Source organism: Anabrus simplex, chromosome 8 (assembly GCF_040414725.1).
Source record: "Anabrus simplex isolate iqAnaSimp1 chromosome 8, ASM4041472v1, whole genome shotgun sequence".
NCBI lineage: Eukaryota > Metazoa > Arthropoda > Insecta > Orthoptera > Tettigoniidae > Anabrus > Anabrus simplex.
The window spans coordinates 62,902,111-62,928,736 of NC_090272.1; the positions used below are offsets into that span (position 1 = coordinate 62,902,111).

At 38.4% G+C, this 26,626-nt stretch overlaps 1 protein-coding gene across 1 annotated transcript in view; it reads right to left on the reverse strand.

The window, feature by feature from the left end:
* Positions 1 to 26,626, reverse strand: part of LOC136878783 (BOS complex subunit NOMO1) — a 149,706-nt gene that overhangs the window by 70,060 nt on the left and 53,020 nt on the right. The window contains exons 7-8 of the mRNA XM_067152252.2: positions 20,957 to 21,251; positions 17,995 to 18,200 (exon numbers count right to left, since the gene is read on the reverse strand). Coding sequence (XP_067008353.2) covers positions 17,995 to 18,200; positions 20,957 to 21,251 — 501 coding nt within the window. The remainder of the gene's footprint in view (positions 1 to 17,994; positions 18,201 to 20,956; positions 21,252 to 26,626) is intronic.

A 26,626-nucleotide genomic window follows, 5' to 3' on the forward strand; every position in this document is an offset into this window, starting at 1 on the left:
GTGTGCTTAGGCTAGAGAAAGTTCTTTCTACGGTTGCGATAGAAACAGGAAGAACGGGGAGTAATTTGAGAAGGGTATAAATGTTGGGGAAGAAAGTCTTGTCACATTTTTCTAGAGAACTTACAGCCATTTTGGGAAGATTTGAAGGATTTTCCTGACTCCACTTTTCTTTCCACCACATAAACTCACTTTGCACAATCTCTTTATGTGACAGATTTCCTTCGTAGAAACTAAAAGCAGCCTCCAATGAACCGAAATCTGTTACGATACACAATTGTGGAAGGATGTTTTGTAAGGATGCAACTATTTCCTTGTGAGATTCAAAGCATTCTTTTAGTGAGTTACAAAAATCGTCCAGGTATGGCACATAAACTGCTAACTGTTGGCTCTGAATCTCAACAACGATCGAAAATTCCCATCATTTTGGTCCGGTTCTTCAAGGCTTATACATTTTTTCGGGGGGGGGGGCCCAGGCCCCCTGCACCCCCCCCCCCTTATATACGCCCCTGATTGTACCATTAGGGTACGTTTATGCTGCAGCTTCGCTGCCGGCTCATGGATGCTCGCCCTAGCACTTCGCTGCTGGCTATAGCCTGGCTGCTCGCCATGGAGCTTTTACCCTGCAGCAGCCCCGCGCGCACGCTGCTGGCAGCTCTCAGCTGTAGTCGAAAATTCAAAACAGAGGAACTGATAGTTAAGGCGGTTTTTACTTTGCATAATTTGATTATAGATATAGAGGGCATGAACACTTAGACTACCAAGCTCGATAGCTGCAGTCGCTTAAGTGCGGCCAGTATCCAGTAATCGGGAGATAGTGGGTTCGAGCCCCACTGTCGGCAGCCCTGGTTTTTCGTGGTTTCCCATTTTACACCAGGCAAATGCCGGGGCTGTACCTTAATTAAGGCCACGGCCGCTTTCTTCCAATTCCTAGGCTTTTCCTATCCCACCATCGCCGTAAGCCATATCTGTGTCGGCGCGACGTAAAGCAAAAAAAAAAACAACCCACCTCTTAGACTACGAAGACGTACTTCCAAGAGCTACCCCGTCGAGGAGAAACAACACAGCTCCAGCTGAAGCTTCTGAAGTGCAGAATAAATTCAGAGATTGTTTTAACGAGTGAGTCGCAGTTCTGTTGGCGAGTGTATCTTACAATAATTTGGTGTACTGAATGTGAAATAAAAAGTGTAAAATGCTTCGCCTGGATTTTGCAGTGCATTTCTACTGCGGGAGTTGATTGAAGAATGAAGCTACAAATGCTTCATTTCGTAATTTAATAGTGTACTTTTAAATGATGTAAAGTAGGGGGTTATGGAGTATGTCATTTTGACTTTAGTTAGGTCTCCTTAACAAAATGTGTTTACAGTTTGAAAAAATAACTGTCGAACTTTCCATGAAAAACGAGGTACTTCATATAAATCACCTGCTTGTAAAAACAGAGGTCCCCAAAATGGCAAGATTAAAAGAACAAAGTTGATGTAATCGTTCTGCATTCTTTTGCCACGTCATTCGATAATTTGATGATGATGATGATGATGATGCTTGTTGTTTAAACTGGGCTAACATGTAGGTCATCGGCCCCTGATGGTACGAGATGAGACGAAATGGATTAAAAGTTATAATTAACCCACTGACTAGGATTAGGAAAATGCTATTTGCTTTACGTCGCACCAATACAGATAGGTTTTATGGCGACGATGGGATAGAAGAGGCCTCTGAATAGGAAGGAAGCAGTCGTGGTCTTAATTAAGGTACAACCCCAGCATTTTCCTGGTGTGAAAATGGGAAACCACGGAAAACCATCTTCAGGGCCACCGACAGTGGGGTTCGAACCCACTGTCTCCAGGATGCAAGCTCACAGCTGCACGCCCCTAATCGCATGGCCAACTCGCCCGGTAGGGTAAAATAGAAGTTAACAATAAACCAATTAAAACACAAATAGTTACTTTACTTTTAAACACGATAAAACAAGCCACTCTCTCTCATAAAACGTAGGAAAAGGTCTACTGGCCGCTCGTCATCTCGTCACTCCTTTTATCTCATATGAAACTTGTGTGATGATCCGCATGCCGCTGGCTCCAAATCGCATTGCGTTCGAAGACAGGTTCAGATAGCAAGTGAGCAAGTGATCACTGAACATGTGTATAGAGTGCGAAGAGAGGAAGAGTGGGAGAGCGGGTGACCTTGAAAGAACCAATCACAGTCCAAGTTACAGGATTGCCAGCGATGGGCCAGGCTCGAAAATCAAACGTGTTTGAGACCATGGATGTGGCAAGGATAGCAGCCAGCAGCGCAGCTATGAGCCGGGCTCCAGGGTAAATGCACTGATTGAGATTCATTGGTTTGTTTCATCATCGCCTAACATCGAGCAGCGAGGCTTAGCGATGTGCCAGCAGCCAGGCTGCAGCATAAACGTACCCTTACGTTACATTTGCAGTGATCGAACGCACAAAATAGTAGCGGACAAAATGGCGCGCGGCAGCTTCCTGCAGCACAAACACATATGAAGTATCACCGAGGTGCAAATCAATCTCAGTTAGAAGGCGGAGAGTCATGAAAGACCATCGAAAAGGAGTTTTAAGATGGAACAATTATTGTTTTGAGAAATAACTGAAATCAATTAAATTCTTAATACCTTGAGAAAGAAGATCGCTTTTAAATAATAATCCACTTGGAAGCAAGAAGAGGTTGTTATTCAGCAGATAGGAAGAGAACTGCGAAGTAAAAATATAAATATTTACGAAGGATTTGAACATTCGTAGCTAAAGACCAAGTCAAGTCGTGGAGAATCGCGTATATTACAATTCAAAAATATCAGAGAGAAGAACATACGAGCCGCTGCAGGAAAATGAGAAAGGGCGAATTCCTGTGCTATAAGTGACTGATTATAGTCAAGAATATTTAAAATAATAACTAGAAGCTGCAATCATCTTGAAGAAAAAATTTTATTTAATAAGAATAAGCCGCGTTTGGATAAATATCAAGGCACAGTTTTGAGATATAAGAGAAAACACTAACATTTATTCATATCTGTTAAAAGGCTTAAGATGAAGGAATCTATTATTTATTCTGCCCATGTAATATTGTTTTCTACTTTCACGGACACCTGCAATATGATGAGAGCCGCATAAACAGATGGGAAGGAGATTGCCCAGGCCACCATAACGAGGACCAATACTGCCATGCCGAGAAACCAGCCGTGACGTGTCCGGAGGTGGAATCCAGCTACATAGAGATGGCATAGCACGCAAGCAGAAGCTAGCAGCTGCCGGAGACAAGACAAGATATGAGATAAGCTTCCTATTGAGCCATATCCTGCCGGCCCATAATAATAATTAGAGTATTATTTGACACAATATGTAAAATTTATTCATAAAAGTTACAGCCTAATATGCTAAAGTATCGTATCCCAAGATAGTTGATACCAGATGTTGAGCAAGACAGTAAGTCACTGGACATTGCTTCATATTTCCGTATGACCGTGAGAATGGGTGGCGTAACCAAGCGTTGGCAAGGATCGACACGTGTATTAGATGCTGACCAAGCAAGATATTTCAGCCAATGGGAACTTAAGGATTTGGCAAACATGGAGGCCACACCGCGCCAAATCTTAATTCCAGAATGACCAACGTGCTCAGTTGCTAAAGTCAGTTTCTGTCGGCAATCGGTTTTCCACAGTTTCAGAAGTCAGATATATTTGGAAATGTAATATAAAAATTGGTGGAAGCGATTTGCTAGTGTTTGAGCTGTGTTTTGTAAATATATCACAATAAATATTGTGTCATCATATACGACGAATTTTCTGATTGGTGGTTGGTTCAGACACCCGGGAACTCCAGTATTAAAATGGCGTTACCGAAGCCTCCTCAGTAACCCAAGCTCTGGAGAGCGTCACTCTGTGTTAAATGCTTGGATAGTGCGGAAGCACAAACTCTGATTGGTGATCGTGATTAACGTAGTGTTATTCCAGTAACAGTAACTGGTTCTTAATGATATTTTAAATTGTGCAGTTGGAAGATTTTACTGTTCTTGAGTAAATGGAAGAGTATATTTTGGCAGAGTTTACTTTCAATATATAAAGACGGTGCTTAGTGACCGCTGTGTAGCAAGTGTAGAGGAAACGTGCTATTGTTTCACTACTTCGCGACGGGCGCGTTTCGCAAGGAACTTCCGTAGCGAAACGTGTGCTGCTTTTCAAACTGTATTCTCACCCTTTAAGTGAAGTGTGTATTATAAATGTATCAGTGTATTTAGCTGATCTTGTAAGAGAAAGGGTATTTTGGCTCGTAGCATTGAGCAGCGAAGATATTGTCAACCAAAGACTTCTGTGTTCCAGTGAATTATTTTCCAGCAAGATGATGGCTGTGCATGCAGAAGAAGGAAGTGCATTCCCACATGTTAATGCTATGATTAACATGGAGTAAATCCCTTAATCAGCGGGGATGTAAGCTGCTATCCTGGTATCTCGAGAGTCGTCGGATGGATTTCAGTTAAGACGCATGTGTTATTTATGGCATGATATGTAAATTATGTTAAGGTACTAGGGCAGTGTAGATAGAATTTTTAACTTCATGTAAAGTAAGCCTGACGGGATGTGTTTTGTTAATTTTGTTACTATGATAGATTCGGATACGAGAATAATGCATGTTTATTTTATTTTCATTTTGCTTTATGATTAGATGATTGGGAAAATGAGGGATTGATAGGATTAGTTGTTGTTTATTTATGCAGGTTACTTAGTGTAGGATATTCCGAGTTTTCCTTATATATATGCTAGAAGGGCTAGATTGACAGGTTCATCTTTATACAACGTTCAATACGTATTATTTCATTTTATTTCTGTTATTCAGAGAGACAGGTATAGTTATTCTGCATGATGCATGATTTTACAGAAGCTGACTGAAGGAGCTGCAGAACGTCGTTGTTAGACTAAGATCTTTGAAGTTAAGTTGGATTCTGTTTAGCCTGATGGTCTGCAAAGGACATGAACTGAGTCTCATAATGTGGAAGGCCAACGGGATTTATGAGAAATAAGAGATAAAGATTGCATGCTGAATTATAATGTATTGGTGCAGGCTGACTGTATGCCTGACAAGAGAAAGAATATTGTGCAGATGTGTGTGCCTGCCAAGTGTCTTCTGAGTGTATATTGTGATCAGAATGGACAGTATTAATTCCAGACTATTGAGTCTGATGTTGTTAAATGGCACAAGCATGCTAAGAAGGAATGAATATACATGAGTTTCCGTGTAGCTGGCGAAAGGCGTTATCTCATGGCAAGCTGATTTCTGGCCTGTGTTTATCTGTAGGCGTGAATGAGATGATATTTCCTTGTGGCAGCCTCGGGAGACAGAATCCAAACTTTAGCCCAGTGTTGAGTTCAACATTTCTTTTCAGCTCGTAATCTACCCGGAAGTACATGACGGATGACCGCGCTGTTGAGCGCTCAAATGCAGCAGAAGGAGGCAATGTTGCCCATTGCTTTCTTCATGATATCGGGGGTTATTTATATGTTTTTCCCTTACAGGATGATGTTTTACATTGTTATTTGTGGTTGTATACCTTGTCTCGTTGTTTTAAAAGGGAACAGCCCGAGTGCTGAAGTATTTGTGGTTTATCTAGTTCTGTCTAGATCTTTTGCAGTGAACCGGGATTCACATTAGAATCTGTGTAGCATTTAAGATTTTACTCGATATCCGATGTATATATATGTGTATTTTGATTATTTGAATTGTTGTAAATATAGTATAGGATATGCCCCTAGTATTTTGCATAACTTACATAGCGTCCATTGCGTCTTAATTATTTTCCTTTTCGTCGTAACTTTTCTTTGTAATGTAACTTTTATTTAACGGTAACATTTCAGCGACTCTCGAATTAACTTAACTTTGGAAACCGCATCGTTGTGATGCGATAGTGTGTAACTCCATACGGAAATACCACACGTCAGTGTTTGCGTATACTTGATGCCATACAATATAAACATTGGACAATAAGAAGCAGCTCAGTCTTGATGTATATAAGTGTTCTTTGTTGAACTTGATTTTTGATTTCAAATCGGGGATATTTATAAATAAATCCATCTTACCCCCTATGATCGTTTCTCATTCGTGTTATACCTCCATTTCCTGTCATTGACTGATATTTTAGTGTAGAACTTCGACTTTTTATCCTGACCCAACCGACAACCAACCCACACTCTGCCCAACCCTGAGTTAGTCGGATGTTCATACAGGAATGGAGGCATCGTCCTAAAGGGTATTTACCCTTGGGTACGGTACACTATATTAAAATATTAGTAGTATTTGTTGAAGTTAATTTATATCACTGGAATATTACCTATAAATGTTAGTGGTAGGTCCTAAGCATTTAACCGCGAGTGAGTGCCAATTTAAGTAACAGATATACTCAAACATGAAATGACAGGGTTATGTCAACATATGTTACGTGTATATATATATATATATATCGATTTCAATGTACCAATCTACACAGAAAGTTTAGTTAGCTAAGAACTGGGAGACATTGAGAAGAATACATGAATTGCAGAGTATAGTCTAGTTTTTGAGAGAAACAGATCAACAGACGTGGCCGTAATTACATTATTAATACAAAGAAATGGGAATATGGGAATATGTGTTTAATATGAAGAATATATTGTCGAGGGAGTACTGGACCGTAATAAAGATGATATTTAAAGGAAGCGAAATGAGATTATATATATTCAGAAGGATTAATAAGAAGGGATGGATGTGAAATATGTGGTAATAAGAGTATTGAGATGTAATGTTTGTTTCGTCGTAAGGCTATATGAAGGAAGTTGTTGTTACGGATTCATATGATAGATATTGGTAATGCATGATAAGTAAAATGAAGGTTATAAGGTTAGGTCATGTTGAGATACACATTGAGCAACAGTCCAGCTGATTTAATGTCGATTTGTGACGTGACAGATTATGTATAGTTATTGAGTTTCAGATACTTATTGGAGTAGATGTAGGGACATTAAGAATTATCATCCTACAGAGAGTAAATGTCTCCCAAGTAAACAGTAGATTGAGGAATTAAATTACATTGAATTATTGGCGCAGTGGTATGTGAAACGAGATTATTCATCATTAATGGTAGGACATATATAAATGATTGGTACAATTTCTCAGTTAATATTGATAGATTATTTTTATGAAAAGCACTGATTGACTATATATATATGATTTCCACTGTCGTGAACAAAATGATATGGCAATGTCTGGTTAATATTTCTAATTATAATGATATTTTAGAGTGTGGTAACAGTTAATAGCCACAATAAGGAAACTTGTTGAATATCTCGCATCTCGTAAGTTACATACGAAGCCCCAAATATGAAGAATCCTCCATATCCCAATAAAAATAAAGGAAATGACCTTGTAAAAAACAATCCCATGACCAATTATAAATTTTATTAAGCGATTTGGAACATTGAATGTTATCATTCATGTTATCGACATGGTTAAACTTTAGCTTTTCGTTACTTCAATTGAATCACAAGTTAGGAAGGCAAATGATGGATTTAATTAATTCAATGAAGCGTTTATTGGCAAAAGTGTATGTATGAATACAGAAGACCCCATTTCAGCTATGTAACAGCAGAATCAATGTAAATAAGATGATTAATTATCAAATATCCATTTTCTTTTCTCTACAAAGTTTTATTTCAATTTTATTTTATTTTACCCAAAGTTAGCATGCTCATAATGAGTCTTTATTTTGAAATATAGGTTTAAATATGTAGCTGTAAGGTAATATAACCTTTGGTGACAGGAATTATTGATGATATATGCCAAATGATGAAGTCCACGGGCAGAGTTTGGGGGTTGAATAATATTTTGGTGGATATGCCTTTACTCTTCAACGGAACCTGCGATATTATAATATTTTAGAAGTTAATATCTTGCCCTGAGAAGCTACCGGGAATTTATACGAATGCCTACTTGGACTCTGGCATGGTATAATATGGTTGGTTGGATCGCGCAATAGTAGCTCGTCTGACGTTTTGGTGTTTAATTTTATGTCCGTAAGTGAACTGTTTAACAACATATGTAAATTAGGCCAACTGTACTTACAGCTGACGTGCTGGTGCTTAATTTTATGTTCGTAAGTGAATAGTGTAACAACGTACATAAATTAGGCCCACTGTACTTGCACTTAGTGGTTTGCAGAACATTCAGTTATGAAGAAAGCTAGACAGCTTAAAAATGATGAAAAATTGAAGTTTATTGAGAAGTTGTTCCTCATCCACACATGAAATGTGCAAATCGCCCTGATATTGGACATTCCTATGATACTTTAAACATAATTGTAAGCAACGAGTATAGTTCATGCTTCTAAGAACGTTTTTCCTTGATGTGTTACTATGTTGGTGTTCCTAAAATCTATTGTTTATTTATTTCATTAATTATAATTGTAAACACTTGTTTCTTTGTTTTCATCATAATTATTTTTACGTTCAAACCTCACCTTAAATTTAACAGCATAATTGTTTTTCATTTTTTAGCACGTTCCCTCTTTATGGCTTTTTTTAAATTTTTCGGTCCCCACAAAAACGTCCTAACCAGTTTTGGCTGTAGTTATGAGAGAAACTAAATAATGAAAGTAATTGCAATATATTCAAGCTCTCCCAGGGTGCTCCCGCTAGTAACCTAAATCTGTTTTCCCTGTATTTTCCCCATTTTCCCTGTGTTAAATTTAGTGGGACATGGTAGATAAGAGTGACGTTCGAGTATGTTTATCATAAACTGGAATCATCATCTTGAAACATATTTTGCATAAACACTTACAATGGCATAAATAAATGTATCATTAAGTCAAACAAGCTACACCTTATCGTAAAGTGCCAATCTGTGAATAGCATTCCCATTGTTAGAGGCATGATTTTTTCGCATTAATTTTTGAACGATTTTGCGAGAAGGATACTGATTTTCACATTATTTCACGAAATAGATATTGCCGTATCGCTTTAATGAAATTCTAAAATTAATCATTAAATGTTTCATTACTATCTCTGATCGTTGATTGTGCAAGTTTAATTGATAGTCTGTACAAATCTGGTACATACTTTTGAAGCCATTTCTGGACTGCAGGGTTGTCTATCTTCTCCAGCGGGATGTTGGCTTTGAGTATCTTCGCTGTTGTTTCGTGAATAAACTCTACTTTTTCTCTCTTAACTTTCTTTGCATATCTAATGAGAGTTCTATTGTTGCCTGCCGTTTCACTGTTGAAGTGCTATATTTACGTTCTGAATGTTCCTTATTTTTAAAACAATGTTTTTGAGACAGTATCTTTTCCCTCCCACTCGATCCGAATATTACAAAATTTACACATTAAAATATTGCTTTCCGAAAAGTATAAACCTTCACTCGCAAACTGTTTAGTTCTGCTGTGCACCGTAACACTGTCTTGTCGAGCGACCCATCTTCGCTAATGTCTGTGATCACTTTCTTAATTTTACCTGACCACGAAGCCGAAATACACCAGTCAATTGTGCTGTTTTGTACATGTCATTAGGGATTTAAAGATTGCACAATACCATGAGGAGACAGGCTGGTGTAGGATTACCAGCCACCACAAGAACAACATTTCGTTTGGCAAGAAGCCTGGAGCCAACCCCTTTTCTTTGATGCCATGTCTTAAAGAGATTTTCCAGAATATTAATGATAACATATTTCTTTCCTGTTGATGAATCTTTGTTCGCTCTTCCTTTTCTTTTCATACATAATCTTGGAATAAAATGTCAAGTTCGTTATTCACTACATATTTTGCTGTAATATCGTGCTTATCGCGATATAATTAACATTCGCTTTAAAATGGCCTTATCGCTTTAATTTGCTTTAATTCGTGAGCATAATATCCATATTTTCTTAACCAGAAACATATGATTCGTAAAGATATCACAAAATCGCTCCAAAGTATTTTTTGTCGCGTTTATCGTTAATGCGAAAAAATCATGCCTCTACCCATTGTAAACAGCCACTGCAAGAAACACTACAACCAAGCAAAATGAATTACACAGCTCACAGCAAGCCATCAGTCAATCACTCTTCAAACTAATGCCTGTGTTTATTACGGACCTCATTCTTGAAATTGGCGTGAGTGAGCATGCCAGTTTCTAAACAAGCTCGTAACAGGAACATATGGGCTCGTGTTCAGTAACTCGGGAATAAGATCCAGTTCCTGTAGCAAATTGGAAGTGTTGTTCTAACAAGTATACTGGTCAACTAGAGTGCAACTCAAAGTACGGTACTACTCGCTGCGTATAGCTCAACAATCTCTACACATCAGTCTCGTTCGATCATTCTGTTTGGGTTCAGTCTTAGATCGAAAGCTTAATTTTGATGTAACGAATCATTTCCCTTTGTTTTTCCTATATATTTTCTGCATTTTTAATTCCCCGTGTTTTCCCTGTTCTTCCAGAAAATTAGCGTTCCCAGCCATGTTGTGCGCATGACAGGTCAGCGACAACTGGCCTGAGTATGGATCTGTCGCCTATAACTAAGAATAAGAAGCATTATATGAAGATAAAGTTTGAATTCAAGATGACAAATTGGGGCATATATTCATTTATAGGAAGTGGAATTAGGGAATAAAATATATATATACTTTTTTTTTTCAATTTGTTTTATGTGGCACCGACTCAGATAGGTCATATGACGACAATGGGAGGGGAAAGGGCTAGGAATTGGAAGGAAGCGGCCGTGGCCTTAATTAAGGTTCAGTGCCAGTATTCGCCCGGTGTGAAAATGGGAAACCACGGAAATCCATATTCAGGGCTGCAGACACTGGGGTGGCCACAGCAGCGCGCCTCTAACTGCATGGCCAACTCACCCGGTATGAAATATTTTGGAGAAATTTCCAAGTTCTTTGAAATCATTAACCTCATGCCATACTTTGACGGAATGTTATGTCCAATGAGTGAAAGGAACAAACATACTTAGATGGACATATCCATCCGCACGCATGGACTACCTACAGGTGCATATTTATGGTTACTGAGCCAGCGAGGTTTGTTCTACAAGTTTTAAAATGTAACCAGCAGACGTCAGGAACTACCTGAACTTCATATTTCTATCATAAACATTTAACTCGCTCCTGGAATAAGAAAAATAAAATGCCCCTCATGGCATGTTATTTGTAAACAAATATGGCAGTGGTGTGGAGTGGCGCGGATGATGTTATTCATGACTGGCTTGAGAATATTGCTGTTGAGATTCACAATGAAAGTGTGCGAAGTGAAAATAATTCATCTTCAAATGATCTTGGTGAAGCTGAATCCGATTCTATTTCCAGAGAGCCAGTGCCAACGGATGATTCAAGATTTACGCAGGGTGCAACAACATCAACAGGTAGGAACATCAGTAAAGAGTGGATTTGGGAACTTGAAGCTAATAAACCTACTGACATTACATGAAAGGCAGTTTATGAAATTCACTCCGTGGTAAAGAGAAAGTTAGGAGATAAGCCAACAGGAACTCTAAGTGGTCACTGAATTTCTAACCCCACAGTTCTGGGATCATGTAACAAAAGAAACCAATGCTTATATCTGTAAATATCTTGCATATTTGCCTAATTTCCCTCACAATGGCAATATACCCTTGACACCTCGGGGTCAATATACTCACTACCACCCATCAAAAATTCGAAAAAATTATAGCCATCCAGGCAATGCAGAGTGGTGCAACAAGGGGACTCTGCAAGAATACCTCATTATAGTACCTCAAATGAGAGGTTGCTTTGTACGTGGACACCTACTTTTGTAGTGTTCCATACATATAGTAATTGCCACGTAAGGAAATACCCCAGAAAGTAAATATCGCCGCCCGATGCTCTTCTTTTCTCTTTTTTGTAATGGCTGATCACTGCTGCCAACCTGCCTGGTTACATATTAAAATCATCAGACATAACCATAACAAACTAACCTCAATGTAAACACCGATAATGAATGTTTCCCTACCCTAGTAAATGATAAAAGATAAGACGAAATAAATCAAGATAATTATGAATTTCTCCTCAATGAGGAATTAAGGAAATAAACACACTTTCTCACTTAAATTATCTGTCTTTGCTTTGATATCCAGTAGGCGTACTATAACCATATTCTTGAAAAGAGGGGCGTGTTAAACGATGCAATTTATTTAATAAGTCTTTGCAGTGTGATTTTCGAAAGTTCCAGACATCCAATGACTTCCCTTTCTTTTGCGCGAATATTTCCTTCTCTCTTCAATACCGGTAACCAGTAAGGAGAGAGATTATTGGGCATATTTTCAGCCTGCAGGCTGGTTATATCTTCAAGCTTATCAGGAAACATATAGGAATACTAATCTGCCAAGCTCCGTGAACGGAATTTAGGTCAGCTTTCAAGTTCACTGCGGATTTGAAAATAATAATGTTATAAGTTCTACTGCCAAAATTTCGTCCCGCAAGAGTTATTTCATGTACCGGTAGATCTAGACATGAGACTGACGTATTTGAGCACTTTCATCATTTCACACAAACTATGTTATTAAATGCATTATCCGAAAATGCCACAATCCTACTTACCTGGTATTAGCCAAATAGATTTACAATCCCACAGAAAAAGAAAATATGCTTTAAATATTCTCGCAAATGTATCACTAATGACTTTAACGGCGATGCGGTGGCAACATGCACTTCACGCTAGAGCAGTGATTGAACGTTGCCAACGTGCCAGATTAACGGTAAATGTAAGACGTCGTATCGGCAAGTAGGGTCCCTAAACTGTATGGTTACCGACACTGAAAAAGACCCAACAGCAAGAAAAGTAACCATAAATCAATATCTTAATATTACAGGGGAGAAAGGGTAAGGTTGCACCCTTAGGGTACGTCCTTACACGGAGAGGACTATACATGTAGGGTGTAACATCCATGTATATATTCATCTGCATTTCCATAAAATAACTGGAAAAATAAATAGTATGCAAGGGCACAAAATTTTCAAAAAGAATGGTAGGTAGGTCAAAGGGTTAAAAAAAAGACTAGGCAAACAACAGACAGTAAATTTGCCACCTGGGCAACAGTCCTAAATACAGTTTAATGATGAATGATTGAAAATACATCCTAAAGCAAATCCATGAACAGAAGTTTAATTTTAATTTTAAAATATTGTGGGTTTCCTCACTGATAGGTGATCAAATTTAAAAGCCTAGTCTGCTGGTAAGCACTGTACAATAGTAATGAGGCATCATCAGATCATTTGTGCAGTCTAGCTTAAGCAAGCAAAGGGAACAGATGTGTCATGTGGTGTGTGGAGTGGAGTGGAGTGGAGTGGAGTGGAGAAGGAGTGGGGGAGCAGACGGGTCAAGCGGAGTGTGACGAGGAAGCTCGGAAGATGATCGGTATAGAGCAATACAGGGTCATTATCGAGAGATGGGAGTGGAGGAGGAGATGCTGATAGCGGCAGTGGTGGTCACTGTGCTGCTGGTTATTGGAGGAGTGGAGGTAAATCCAGGCCCACAGAGTAGTAGCAACATGAGCTGGGAAGACATAGAAGTTATAAAGAAGGTGGTAAAGGAGGTAGTGGAGGAGTTATGCCGTTTGATCAGTTAAAAAAAGATGCTACAGGAGCAAGTTAAGGAGCACGAAAAGACGAGGCAGTGGGTCTAGGAATACACGAAAGAGACTAAGGCAAAGATGGAAGACAGTGAGAGAGAAATGGTGTCATTAAGGGGGAAAATAAAAAATACGGAAGAGGAGGTGGTAAATTTGAAGAAAGAAATTGCAGCCTGCAGTCAGGATTGTAAGAAGAAATCCATATTTATTTATGGGGTGGAGGAAGAAAAGACAGAATCTAAAGTGGACATTATTTATAAGGTGGTAGATGTCATTCAAAACAAAACGAAAATTAACTTTAGTGAAGCTGATATAGATAATGTGGAGAGGGTAGGCAAGGTGAAAGGACACAGACCCATAAAAGTGTCACTGCTATCTTCACTGATGGCAGATATAGTGTCAGAGAATGCAGGGAATCTACAGAGTGAGAAAATTGGGATTAAGGGGGATTTGGGAAGAGAGCAGTATAAGAATTCCAAAATTTTGAAGAAGCATTTAGTGAGAGCAAGACTGCAAGGGTTGAAGGCATAAATATTAGAGGTCAGATACTGGTGCTCAGCTATGGGAATTGGACTTGTAATTGGACAGTGACAAAACTGAAAGCATTGAAAGAGAGATTGAAGCAAGAAGAAAGCAGTAGGGCAGGTGAGGATGTGCATATTAACAAGAGAGGAGCACCGAGCAGAAGTGATATCTTAGAAGCGGTCTTTGGAGGTGTCACGGAAGCAGAAAATGAAGTAAAAGATGCCTTGGCTAAAGGGACAAGCTTGAGCTTAAAGGAACTACGGGGTAAGAAAGGTAAAAGTGACGAAGGCATAGTGATGAGAAGTAAAAAGTCAAGTAGTATTTTATTTTATTGCAAGTTGCTTTACGTCGCACCGACATAGGCAGGTCTTATGGCGACGATGGGACAGGAACGAGCTAGGAGTGGGAAGGAAGTGGCCGTGGCCTTAATTAAGGTACAGCCCCAGCATTTGCCTGGTGTGAAAATGGGAAACCACGGAAAACCATCTTCAGGGCTGCCGACAGTGGGGTTCGAACCCACTATGTCCCGAATACTGGATACTGGCCGCAATTAAGCGACTGCAGCTATCGAGCTCGTTAAAAAAAAAAAAAAAAAAAGGTCAAGTAGTAGTAGTAAGTAAACTGGATTGCTTTTGAAATATTTAGTGAACTGAGTGTAACGAAGGTAATTTGGAATTGATTTGAGTTTAAAGTATATGTGAATGATTAGTTGGTGGCAGGAGATGGACGAGAATTTGTAATGACTAGTGAATTTATTGTGGAGTTAGATTGTGATTATATTTATTGAATTGTTTAGTGATTTGAGTGTAATTAAAGTAATATGGAATTGATTTGGAGAGTAAGGATATGTGATTGATGAGTGGGTGGCATTAGAGGGTTGATAATTTGTAATGATTAGTGAATTTAATAGGAGTTTGATTGTGGTTAAATTTGAATTAGGGTAGTGTGTATTGTAATTGTAATGATTAGTGAATTGAGTGTAATTAAGGTAATTTAGAAGAGTGATTAGTTCAAGGATAAGAGTTGATTTGGATGGATATGAGATTGGAAAGTTTGATGGTAATTTTTGAGTGAAGATCGCTAAGAGTGATTAGACGTGATGGCAGCATTTACGTGTGGAATTTGATTGTGAGTAGATTTTAATTATAAGTGAAGGTAAGAGTGATTATGATTAAAAGGCAGATGTGGTGGTATGTAAAGAATGAAGAAGCTGAGCTGATGGGTATTTTGAGTGAAGGTTGCTGAAGGATGAGAGTTCGATTGGGATAGATAAGTATATTTGAATGATGTGTTGGGGGCATGAGATGGATGAAAGGAGTGGTAGCAGCAAAGTGAGATTATGCCAAGAAGGATTTGAGTTATTTAATGTGAGGGTGGCCTGAAAGTAAAATTAAAGAGGAGTGGTGGTGATTATGAGTGATTGTGTTTGTTAAGTGTACATTAGGTTAAGAGTGATTATTATGGTTAAGTATATTGAATTGTAAGTGATTATAAATTTGAAATGATTAGTGTAATTTGATTATGACTGGTAATAAGGAAGTAGTACATGTAGGAAGTTGCAACGTGAGGAGAATGTATCGCACTATCACGGCAGGTGTTGTAATATGAAGGCTGGATCGGCGAACCTGAGTAGGTCAAGTGAAATGTGCAAGGTTCACGAGTCCAGTCAGGAGAGATATGAAGGAAGGTCTTTAACTTCCTTGTATTGTTCTGCCGATTTTTTTATTTTGCCCTATTTTATGTTGTTTTTATTTTCATTTTGTTCATACAGTTGTCGTATCACCCTGGCCTTCGGATTATCTTATTTTGTTTGTTTGTCTGTATCTATTTTTTAATTTTTTGTCTAGCAAGTGGATTTGGAAAACTTGAGCTTGTCTAGGTTAGGCATGTTATTTTTCCTCCATGAACGGATCAATAAGGTAATGATTACTGTAGATCTGGAGGAAAATAAAGAATATACAGATCATTTGTTTACACCACCTCAGGCTTGCCTTAAATTCAGTTAGGTCACAGCTAGAAGGCATTTTTAAATGTAAGAAATTTTACGGAAATGAACATGAAGTTTTATTTTGTTCACCCTGGCTAGACCATTCGTTAAATAACACAATTAATAATGAGTTAAATGACACAGGTCTTAGAATGCACAGGCTACATGATTTATTTTTAATGTAGTTGTCTTTGCTCTATGGCCACAGTGAAGATCATGGTGTATTTTCAAAGAGATTAAGTGTTTTGAGAAGTCACAGCAAAATGAAGCATAAAATTCAAATTGATGTTTTATTATTGGTTGTTAGATACCCAAGAGGCATGACACCAAATTAGGTCTTAGTAATAATGTGAGACACAGTGTCAAGGTAAGAACATAGAGCACGCCCCAACAGTACATTCGAAAAGCCTTTGACCAATTAGATGAGTTTGTGAGGGGCCGCCACATCATCCGACTAAGTGAATGTGGTGGTGGTGATTATTATTGTTTTAAGAGGAAGTACAACTGGGCAACCATAGCGAGGCAGGTTGGATGTTTCAGAAAATCTTGACTGTTCACGAGGAAGACCTCAATAATGTAGAACAACAGCAACTATAAACATAGAGAGTTTCACCCTGTTTTCTTGACGCACCATAAGCCCAAAAGCCCATATCAAGTCTAGTGTTAGCCTTCTCTTATCTAGCTGCACCGTTGACATTATAATCCTCTCATTCACACATAGGATGCCGGTGATATGGTGATACCTACCAGCTCATTTGACACAATGAATCCAACTCCATTTCTCATCAATTTGTTGTTACCATGCCAGTGTAGGCTATACTGTTTCTTTAATGTTTTCTTCCCTTTACCCTTCCACTTAGCTCATTGCTATTTTTCTTCTCTCCACTAGTTCCACCAGTTCTTCACACTTTCCTGTAAAACTGAGTATATTGATGGTTCCGATGGGTGTTGCTTGTCTCCTCCAGTATATTCATTGTACCAATTCTTAATCCTGTATCTCGCCAGAATCATCGTCTTTCACACATATCACACTATCACGGCAGGTCTTATAATATGAAGGCTGGATCAGTGAACCTGAGTAGGTCAAGTGAAATGTGCAAGGTTCGCAAGTCCAGTCAGGAGAGATATGAAGGAAGGTCTTCAACTTCCTTGTACTGTTCTGTCGATTTCTTATTTTGCCCTATTTTATGTTGTTTTCATTTTCATTTCGTTCATACAGTTGATCACCCTGGCCTTCTTACAAGCAAATTTCAATCTATCACTGGCTTGCTAGGCCTGCCATGACAACTCCCGTTTTTATACAATAAGATAATATATAGTATATAGAGTAAGGAACGAGTGAGTTCGGGAAATGGTAAATGAGGTACCCTACAGGAAAAGATGGAAAAATCAAGACTGCAGTGGTATGAACATGTTAAGAGAATGGGAGAAGAGAGGATACCAAGAAAGATGTTAGAAATGGAATTGAAGGGAAGGAGACCTAGAGGAAGACCGAGGGACAGATGGTTGAAAGGTGTAAAGAAGAGCATCGAGGCAAGAGGAGTGGACGACAGTGAGAGAAGAGAAGTGGTGGATGGAGAGGCTCATGTTCCAAGCAGACTCAGCCTGTGGTTGGAAACTGCTCCAGATGATGATGGTGATGATGATGATGATGATGAAGATGATGATGATGATGATGATGATAGTAGTATACATTCTACAACTTATATATGAAAATTTGAAAGATGAATACATTGATGATAATTACTTGTATCATCTTCATCTTAGAGCCAATACAATACCACAAAAAAAAAATCACTATCAGCTCCAAAAGCTTCAGATGAACAACCAACTTAGTGTCTAAAATAAGTATTATAGTATATAAAACTAGTAACATACCATGAGACATAACAACTGCAGTTGGGATACGAGTATCTGGATCATCGTTTGGTATTAAATTAAGTACAACTGGAATATCACCACACTTGTCTTTGCCACCTAAACACTCTAAATCACCAGATATTCTAATTTTCAACTGGTGGAATACAGTGCCTAATTTAAGTGGTGAATCTGTCACTTCGATGGTGTAAATGGTTGGAGTAAATCTGAAAAGAATAAAACTGATCAAAGGCAATTCACAGAAGTACATCACACTTTTCCAAAAAACTGAACGTCATATTGTACCTCGAAAAGCGCTATGTGACAATGTTGTCAGAGAAATACTGATTTGCAACCCATGTATCCCTTAGAACAGAAATTTGTTGATATAGTTCATGCAATACTGAACCTTAGATGACAGAAGGATTCTGATCAGAGTTCTAAGCTTGAATATTATCACATAGCTGTTTTTCTAGGTGCAATGACAACATGTAACATTTTCACATATTATACAAATTTGATTTTGAAAAAGAAAAGTTTTATTTTAAACAATGGAACTAATTACTAGATTTAAATTAATATATTCATCTATTGTGCTTGAAGAAACTAGTGCCCTCCAAACTTGGTGGCCTAGTCGTTCTTTTTTTTTTTTTTTTTTTTACGTTGCACCGACACAGATAGGTCTTATGGCGACAATGGGACAGGGAAGGAAGCGGCCGTGGCCTTAATTAAGGTACAGCCCCAGCATTTGCCTGGTGTGAAAATGGAAAACCACGGAAAACCATTTTCAGGGCTGCCGACAGTGGGGTTCGAACCTACTATCTCCTGAATACTGGATACTGGCCGCACTTAAGTGACTGCAGCTATCGAGCTCGGTAGTCAGTGTTCTAAAGCTGGCCACACACGAGCAATTTGTATGGCTCGAGTCCATTTTGCACCAGTCTACTGAGACTTGGCATAGACAATGCTCCAACACCACTCTGCACCAGGGCAGTTGAATTTGTCTGTCTGTGTGAAGTTCACTTTGTTTCCTAATTTTCCTGTATTTGAACAGTTATTCTTGGTTTAATGCAACGTAATTCTTTTGCCATATTCAAGCATTTAAAAATACAGTATGTACAAAGAAGAATTCATCAACTTAGCTGCCTTGGCAGTTTGCATTCATTTGAAGAAGAGAAAACCCAAGAGAAAAACACTGGTCAGCTAAAAGAAGAAAGTTTACTAATATTAATTTGCTAAAAGAACTTTCATAAGAACCTCGAGATTGGTGTTGTTGAAAATGGTAACACCCTTTTTTTTTTTTTTTTTCCAATTGGTTTTACACCAGACTGCTACAGATAGATGACGATGCGATAGGAAAGGCCTACGAGTTGGAAGGAAACGGCCTTAGCCCTAATTAAGGCAGGTGATAATGGTAGTGGTGGTTTTTATTTTAAGAGGAAGTACAACTAGGTAATTATCCTCTCTGAACAAATTAAGTGGGAAAGAAATTTAAAATAAAACAAAATTATTTATATAATGAAGGAACTTGGAAACGAAGTGCAAAATAAAACAAACAATTATTGAATTAAGCCAAGAAATCACTAACGAATCAAAAGGGAATGTGAGTTCCCTGAGTTACAGAACACTTGCAATTTACATATCCTTAATTAATCCACTGTCGCACATAAAGCGGACGATGAGATCAGCAGCAGTCGCGTCATCGGCTAATATGCGTTCGAGTGTTTCCTGCATAATAGCAATACAATACCAATATAAATGGTCCGTTATTGGACATTATAAATTTTCCAGCTAACTCATTCCTGGTTGCCAGCGTTTCACCCCAGTGTGCTAAGTTGGACTCATCAGTTGGTAAATAGCACACCCACCAAGACGCATGGCTAGTGCATACCGTGGAGGCCAGTGCATAGGCTACTTGAAGCCACCGGCAGTGCCAATGCACTATGAGAGACTTTTTCTCATTACCAAAAATTGATGCCTGCCTGGCCATCAGATGATATAGATGTTGATTCCCATAGGGAACCTGAAATATTTGTCCTGAATGAGTAAATTTATAATACCAATATTCTAGAACTTGATATAGACTACTCCAGGAAGAGTCAAACAAAGATGGCTGAAAATTAACTGTTTTGCTGCAGTGATCGAATTTACTCAACCCATGCTAAGTGGTCCACCAGTGTTGTGATCAAATTAAGTTGATTGCGTTCTTGAATAAACCTGATGTACTTGAAACTGGTTTATATGCTGCTGCAATCTGACTACATTTTCAACAACTTAGTTTATGAACTGATGCCAGTGGAATAAATACATATATCTTGTAATGTGAATACTCTGCTGTGCATCATAGCTTCCACATGCCACTATAGTATACATCCGAAGAACATTCTTTCAGTTTTGGAAGAGATTAATTCGAGTGTAGATTTCAATGGTGGTGAAAGTGACACAGAGGATGTTGGGGAAATTTTTAAAAGTGATAGTGAATGATGAAGTGAAAGAGGTATGGAGAGAAGTGATCATGAAGTCGATCTGCCTTTCATATGGTGTGACGGTGTATGTGCTCCGATTGTACACAACTTCCAGGAACTGAACTCAGGTACGGTATATTGAATACTAATTTAACTCCAGAATAATCCCTAGGACTAGAGTGTTTTGAACTTTTTGTGAACGTGAAAAGTTTAACAAATATTGCGAACCGAACTAATAGATTTTATGAACTGACAGTTGAGGGTAAGCCAAAAACTCCAACACAGAGTGCACTGCCACATCTGAGAAGACAGCAGTGAAAAGGTTAATGGTGAGAACACTATGAAACTTGATTTTACAGAGCAGCAGTGAAAAGTTTAATGGTGAGCACACTATGAAACTTGATTTTACAAAGAACAGAAACATCACTGACTGTAAAGACATCTGCGAAATGAGAAGTCTACAAGCCAAGTAAAAAAATAACTAATCATTAAGAGAATCAATAATTATAATAACTTACATCAAACCTTTCTGTTTTTCACTTTCTGGTACTCTGACCATTAGTTCATAAATGCCAGCTTCCAACATATGACAAAATTCTCCTGTTCCTTCTTCAGTTTCAACAAGTGCTGGGCGTATATCGTTATCTCCTGTAGGTATAATGACAACTTGTCGAGAACTTTCATCAGGAGGTCCGGGTATTAGTCGTGGTAGAGCAACATTTCCACATACTTTAAAGGTTGATGGATATATATCATCTAACTGGGGTGTATTAGGTGTAATTTTTACTTGAATACCTTTAAATTCCATATCAGCTATAAAAAACATAGAAAACAATCATATTATTATACAGATCAAATTTAGTAAGTAAAATATGTGTATTTAATACAAGGCTATTATGAGTATATTAGCTCAAAGTTATCACATAGTTAATTCATTACAAGGACATACTGAAGGCCTTTAGCCACTCTGAAATGTGTTGCGATTATATTTCATAGTCCACTGTTTATCTAGGACCTCTTGCAAAACAAAACACACATCTATTATTGTTCAGCCTTCAGGAAGAAAAGTATTCCATTGTGTGTCAATCAGGCCACTGTTGAAATAGAGCAAACAAATACTAGGATCTTAAAAGGAGCTTGAACACAAACCACAGTTAGAAGCTTTGGCAGAGATAAAGTAATTGCTTCAGTAATGATATCACGCGCTGCCTCCACTCTGCCATTCAGGCATCCTACGGCCAGGGCAGCCAACAAGTGGCGATCTTCCTTGTGTGAGCCATAGGTTTGTTCCTAACTGAACTATAATCTAACGGTGCTGCTAACAGTGCTTTCCAGCAAACCACCTAACCATTCACTATCAGTAATTTTATCACAAACAGAAATCTAACAAACAATAATAGTAATTTTATCACCAACAGTAACATAATTCTCCCTATCAGTAATTATGCAGTAATTATGACATGACAGCACCTAACAAGTATCAAGGTCAATGTTCAACCAAACCAACCTCTAACCTAACCCTGTAAGTAACAGTGCTTTCTGCTTGACCAGAAATAAACTGTCATTAATAGTATCCATCAATGGTCACTATTGGTCAAGGGGGACTACAGCCCCCTTGGAAACATTATGACTAACAGTAATGTTTGTCCACACCACGGTTAGTCATTACATTGACAGATATTTGAAGCCATTGTCCAACAGCGCGGAGAACAGTGGAATGAGGAGACAGCGAGAAAAAGATGGTATGACGTCATCGTTGTATTTGAAAAGTATAAAAGTAGTTAGTGGACGTGAAATCCTCTCTCAGAGGAGTTCTTTTATGCACTATTATATACCAACATATTAGAGTATCATCAAATACCACAAGACTGGATCACTCAATCAAACATTTAACTACTCAACATTAGGATTGGTATCATGAAATCAGAGGGGACGTGATGCCCTAAAAGACGAACCTTTTTCTGGGTAACCGCATTTTCTTTCCGGAACTTTTCCCCAATTAATTGGAGTCGGCACTAAACCCTATAATGAGAATGGATGTATTCATCACTCTTGTGTGTTTCCATGGTGGTTCAACATGTGAAGCGTTGAGCATAAACGAAGATGTGTATTAAGACAAACACCCAGCCCCCCAAGCTAGAAGAATTAATCACACGCGGCTTAAGTTCCTGACCCGGCCAGGAATCAAACTCAGGGCCCTATGAACTGAAGGCCACTACGCTGACCATTCGGCCAAGGAGCTCAGGCCAACCATATTATTTTTGGAAACATGAAGGCCATGAGGAGAATGGCAGCTAAAGAAATGACCTTCCACACACATCTTAAGGGCCAGTCCGCCCAAACAGTTTAATTAATTTCTTTTCCAGGTAGTTTATAAATCTGTTTATTCAAAAATCAGTTTCGGCAGAATGAAGAACCCAACAATTAAACCTTTTAGATGAAAATGTAAAGGTGAGGCCTTAAAGTGCCAGGCTGTTTTAATGGAAAATGAAGGCTTCCAGGAAAAAAAAGGTAAGTCCTCTATTTTTAACGAATTGATTTCTTGCTCATTTTCATACATTTTAATCCTCTACACTGGCCATTTTTCATTAATTTTGAATTTTTAAATTAAATACTAATTTTGAACTTAAGTTTCACTACATTTGAGTTCATATTTTCTACTTCATATCTGCAAAAACTGTATAATACAAGTGATAGGTCCCTCACCATGGAAATACCCCCCAGCCCCCATGGCACTACAGCCCTGAAAGGCCTTGGCCTACCAAGCGAGCGCTGCTCAGCCTGAAGGCCTGCAGATTACGAGGTGTCATGTGGTCAGCACAACGAGTCCTCTCGGCCGTTATTCTTGGCTTTCTAAACCGGGGCCGCTATCTCACTGATATATATGTATTTTTTTTTTTTTTTCCACTGTCATCATCTAATTGTGTTAACTTGTGTTCTTGCCTTTGTTGGTGTATTTTTTCAATATGCTAGAATTTAGAGTTTTGGATTTTCGACACCCCTGCATATAGTCTCTAGCTCCTCAATTCTAATCACGTACGCTGAGTGGACCTCAAACCAGTTCTCAGATCCAGGTAAAAATCCCTGACCTGGTCGGGAATCGAACCCGGGGCCTCCGGGTAAGCGGCAGGCATGCTACCCCTTACATCACAGGGCCTGCATTTATCATGGAAATAGTAGACTGAAATTAGTAGGTTTTTCATTTCTTAAAGAAGTTCAACATTACCCATACCTAATAGTAATAACATATGGCTGATATTGATTTTTTTTTTTTTTTGGCAGGTTGTTTGTATAAGAGATACATCTACATAACAATAATTAGTACATAAAATCAATATCTCTGTCATCAATATCTGATCCTGAATCACCATATAACACTTCCAATAAGTCACCATCGTTCAGTCTATGTTGGCGTGCGGCCGCCATTACGTACGAGTCAACACAACTCTGACATGGTTTGAAAGAAGAATATGATATATAGAGTTGTATTTTGCTGCCATCTATATATATATATATATATATATATATATATATATATATATATTTTTTTTTTTTTTTGAGAACTATATGAACCAAATCTTAAACCGTAGTGCCGATCAACGCACATAGTACGTTGGTTTTGTAGTAAAAAAAAAAAAGATGAAAACAGAACGTGCGCCATGTGGGCTTCGTTCTCCACAATAAAGGATACAGCCCTTACGGTGTACAGCCTTCAAACTCAATATGTTAAGGATATGATAGTGAAACTTAATTAGGGAGTGCAAAACATAAGCATCTAAATTTAGGGTAATTTTCAGATCATTAAAAAATTTATTCCTCACGTTATTCATCATCATCATATCATCGTCATCATCATTTTACAGTTCCGATTTCCTGGGTAATGTTTCCTCACTTTATTAATTAATTTATTCAAGACACTAAAAATTAGAAAATTTGATTATTCCTCTTACCACATGCTTGCAAATGGAGTAAAAATGAACACTGGAGAGTACACGTACATAATACAAGAACCAAGAATCACATTTTGTTTGTTCCAAAAATATCTGCAGGGGTGTCAAAAATCCAAAATTCTAAATTCTACCATATTGACAAACTACACCAACAAAGGCAAGAACACAAGTAAACACAATTAGATGATGTACAGCGAAAAGAAACATATTGCTCGAGTTTAACAACAATCCGAAAACAAAAGAATACTGCCCGAACAGGGTTGCTTCAACTCTTTAATGGTCATGCCAAAATTAGGCACCATTTTTCAGTCTAGAAGCCTCGTAAAGAATAAAGAAATGAAGCATCTCTCAGAGCGACACTGGCAAGTTTCGTTCATTTTTTGAGAATCACTCACAGAGACTCTGGGACTAGGAGGGTTAAAATTACTAAGAGATGTTTGCATTAGGGTTTCATATTTCTTTAACACTATGAGTCCGGACGAGTCAAGATAGCGTCCCTACCCTGTGCCGGCGTGATTTAAACTCTCAGAAAAAAAAAATCACAGTTTTGTCAGTTTTTGCAGTATAAATAAACAAATTTATATACATATTCTAGTAAAAGTTGCACATGAAATCAATTCAAAAATGCGTACCCTCAGCATTGGAAATAAAATCAGGAAACAATATTGGTATATTTTGGGATCCTTGTTCACGCACTTGAATTTCTAATTCACTCAGAAAAGTTTGATAGTTTTCAGTCACTGAACAACAGAATTGCACATTGTTATTCCCAATACCTAGCTCCGGTATGGTAACACTCGAAAAATTCTCCTATGCAAAGACCTACGTCATATTTACGGCTATATACGGTCATCATTTTCTTCACAGCACGGCCGGTGTTGTGTTTGGACTTCTTGTAGCAAACCTTGCTCATAAGCTGTGAGTGTCCTTCCTTCTTTACGCCCACTGCAGTTATTCTGTGTGAAAAATAATCTCTACCTACGAGCCTTCCTGCATATGGTGCTCATGATTCTTCAGTAATTTCAGCAGCAACACTACTCACCAAATCATCTGCCAAACGTTCACAACATTTCTATAGGGGAAGAAAAAACAGGCATGTTCACAGGAGCAATATCTTGTTTCCATTGTGTTCCCGTGCTTCTCACCTCCCTTCGTCTTATTGCAACTGGTTCTTCTGGTGATGAGGGGCTTGCAGATTTTAATTTTCTTCTACACAATTGCTTTCATACAGATCAGAATATGAATCGTTTACAAGTTCCGTAATAATCTGTTCACTTATCCGTGGGCTGTATGCACGCGTAGGAGTTCCTTTACTTGTACTGGGTCCGGGATCCATATCTCAAAATACAGCACAAACCGACTACTTGAGAGACGACTGCAGACTGTTGACTCACTACACTTTCATTCTAAATCTGTGAAGTCATATAATCGATCATTAGAACATGCACACATAAACTTGAGCTTATCAAACCAGAGCGTACGAGGAGTACATATGTCAGCAATTAGGCAAGATCTAGCTATGCACGCATGGCTATGAACCTTTGTCCCAAAGTTGTACCACCAATCACTATTGATCAAAAACATTAATAGCTTTCATGTGACTGAATTTCAAATTTCGTGGTAGTAGTATTATTAACAGCGGCACTCGGGCACACACCGCATGGTAGTAATATTACTACCGCTGGCCACATAGTATTAACGACCATCAAAAAGCAATCTGGAATAACTACAAACAATTCATGGTGCCAAAATTCACTGGAGGTAAAAGTCAGGATATCTACAGCATTATTACAGATGTGTAAGGTAAGGCAACTACCATACTTGTTGGCATAATTCTCACCCTTGCCTATTTCACGCACCCAAATTTCTTTGAGATGGAATAAGGGAAAAATTATTCACGGCAAATTTCAAGGAACCCCTTTTGACAAAAATATCAGTTGTAGTTATGAATCTCTCTACTCCTCTAAAGCTTGAAAATCTTTATTTCTAGCCCTTCTTGGCTCTCAATGTCACTAGCACTGACGCGATGCTTTGTGTGAGGGTGCCTTCTACACTTCTTCCTGTTCGCTCGCCTGCCATAGGCATGCTGGCTTGCAGTGATGTTTCCCAGGTTGGCTAGCTCGTGTGCGTGAGTAGAAGCAAGAAGAAGTGATGTACGATTGATGTGTTCTTGGGGTGGCATTCTTCTTTCGAGCTTAATGGGGAAGTATTCAAGCAATTTAGCTGGATTTAAACTCT